At 43.3% G+C, this 2,824-nt stretch overlaps 1 protein-coding gene across 1 annotated transcript in view; it reads right to left on the minus strand.

The window, feature by feature from the left end:
- Positions 1-2,061: 2,061 nt before the first annotated feature.
- The window catches only part of ccni (cyclin I), a gene marked incomplete in the record, with an annotated part of 9,670 nt that continues 8,907 nt past the window's right edge, over positions 2,062-2,824 (minus strand). Inside the window, 1 exon segment of the mRNA XM_014024447.1 lies at positions 2,062-2,359. Coding sequence (XP_013879901.1) covers positions 2,186-2,359 — 174 coding nt within the window.

Genomic DNA, 2,824 nt, shown 5'->3' on the forward strand with positions numbered 1-2,824 from the left:
GGCATATACCGTATTTATATATATATATATGGCAGGACTTCCTCCTGGGTTTTCTGCATGTTTCCTCTCTGCTGAGCAGCTTCCCTGTTTTTCATTTCAAACCATGAAACAGAAACGAGTTTCAGAGCAGCAGCCGGTGGATGTGTCGGTTTGGTCCTGAAGATTTGAACTTGTTGGGTCAGGTCTGTTTACTCTCAGCTGGTTCCTACTGAACCTGTTTGCTGATCAGAACCTGAACTTTGGATCTGAACAAAGAGGTTAAAAAGTGAACAAGATTCACAGAAACAAGTCCTCGTCAGCAGAAAGCTTCAGAAAGAAAAAAGCAGGAGTGTTTTTGTTGAGGTTTATTTGGAACAAACATTTATTCTGCTTCTTCAGGACCGGTCGGACCGGTTCTTACCTGCATTCAAATAAACTCCAGGCATTAGTGGGAGGGGTCTTCATCTAAAATACTTCTTGAATATCTCACACTGTGGTACATAGATCAAAAGATTTCAACTAAAAACAAAGAATCTGGTCATGAAATGAGGGCTGGATGATGGCAAAAAAAAAATCATGATTGTGGAATTTAATGGGTTATAGATAGGGTTAGCATTAGCTGCTCAATGCTAACTTCACCCACTGGACTCAAAGTGGCTGTGACATCAAATTTTTTGTAATAAATATGAACACATTTTTGGAAAGATAACATATTGCAAAACTAATTTGACACCAGAAGTTTACTTTTTGTATCTGAAGGATAAGCATGTCACATGCACTTTAAAGAGTTCCCCTTTGATGTCACTTCCTGTTTCACTGTGGCTGATCCAAAATCAAAAGAAAATCTGCCATTTATGACCAAATGGGTAAAAATCACATTTTATGCAAAGTTTCTTATATAAAAGTGTTTTCTTTAACTTTTTGAATTTGATGAATGGACATGTCACACTTTCATTTCTTGCATTATAAAAGCATAAACACTGAAACTCGAGTTTCTGACGTCTTTATTGGTGCGTTTGTTTTAGGACGTGAATCAGCCGCCAGCAGCTCCTTCAGCAGGAACAACAGAGCTTTTTACTCACAGCAGAATATATTAAACAACTTCATAAACATCAGGGAGAATCGTCGGTTAGCATCGTTAGCTTAGCCGCTACGTGGGTTTAAAACATGGCTACCAGCAGGAGACAACAAACACGTTCAGGTCCTTCCAAACATACAAAGATGTGAAGCTACYGGTCAAGTTAGACAGAGGCTAAACTAACTCACATGAAGGTAACGATCTACAACCGTAGATGAAAACAGGAAGAGGACACAATAAATATTTGTGTTTAACAATAGAATTATTAAGAAGTTTTTTTTTTTTTTAACGTTTTGGGATGTTTATATTTTTTTGGGCCCTGTTCTTCCTGCTGCAGGGGATGATGGGAGCTGACGTCAGGCCGGTCCAGCAGGGAGGGGCGGGGTGGGGGGTCGTTCAGAACCAGAAGCAGCTGGACTCCTCCAGCAGCGATCTCTAATGACGCGGGGAACACGTCGAGCCACAGAGCTGCCGTTTCACTGAGTGTTTGAGAATAAATAAAGATTTTCTGGACTTGGCRGCTGACGGAGCCGTCGAGCTGCTTCCTGGTTCTAGGAGGACCCGACCGGCTGCAGAGGAGGACAGGGGGACGAGGTCCCCTCCTGGACGGCGGGGTCCTCGTTGTAGAGACGTTTGATGCCGTCGTAGAAGTCGTCCACGTCCATCTGCTCCACCTGAAACACCACGCGTTAGCATGTTAGTGCGTTAGCATAAATATGGCATTAGAGGACCTGCACTACAGTGGGTATTTAGTTATTTGGAAGATAGAAAACAATTTGTCCAAATAAATAATGTAAGATCTGAGTTTTGTAACATCTCATGTGGAGTGCCACAGGGTTCCATTCTCGGACCCAAGTTATTTGTTTTGTATGTGAATGATTTGGTCAATGTGTCCGGACTTTTTAGGTGTATCCTATTTGCTGATGACACAACATTACTTTGCGTTTGGTGGAGGCCTTGCAGCGCAGTGTGACTTTCTGCAGCTGCTTCAGCTGTTTGGGTGAGAGCAGAGCTGAGGAGAAGCTCCTCCCCTCCTCGGCAGAAGCTGTTGGGGGCTGGACGGGGGTGCAGAGGGGGTGGTCCCGGGAGGTGATGGTCCCTGAGAACAAACCAGACTCATGTTGGTTTTTATGTGACCGTCTTTGCAGAGCAGAGCAACCGGACGTAGAACCTACCCGGCTGGCAGCAGGTGGGGGGGCGGGGCTGGTAGATGTAGACAGTGTTTGGAGGCAGGGAAGCGCTCGGCGTGGACAGACTGCGCGCCACCAGCTCTCGGCTGAGGATCAGCTCTGAGCTGTCGATCTGAAACAGGTTTCACTAAGTTATAGTTAAGACCTTTAGGACCATCAGGAACGACATTTAAGACAAAACATTAACAGAAACATTCAAATGGTCCCAGAAATTTTAACAGAGAAACGTTTTTTTGCTGTTAAAGAATATTTAACTTTAATACAAGAACACTGAATTATTTTAATGAAACGGACAAATCTATGAGACTTTACATCTACTGATGTGGACCAATTCCTACAGAGTGTAGGATGGATGGATGGATGATGGATGATGGATGATGGATGATAGATGGATGAAGGATGATAGATGGATGATGGATGGATGGATGATAGATGGATGATGGATGATAGATGGATGAAGGATGATAGATGGATGATGGATGGATGGATGATAGATGGATGATGGATGATAGATGGATGATAGATGGATAGATGGATGATGGATGGATGGATGATAGATGGATGATGGATGATAGAT

Source organism: Austrofundulus limnaeus, unplaced genomic scaffold, assembly GCF_001266775.1.
Source record: "Austrofundulus limnaeus strain Quisiro unplaced genomic scaffold, Austrofundulus_limnaeus-1.0 Scaffold423, whole genome shotgun sequence".
Lineage (NCBI taxonomy): Eukaryota > Metazoa > Chordata > Actinopteri > Cyprinodontiformes > Rivulidae > Austrofundulus > Austrofundulus limnaeus.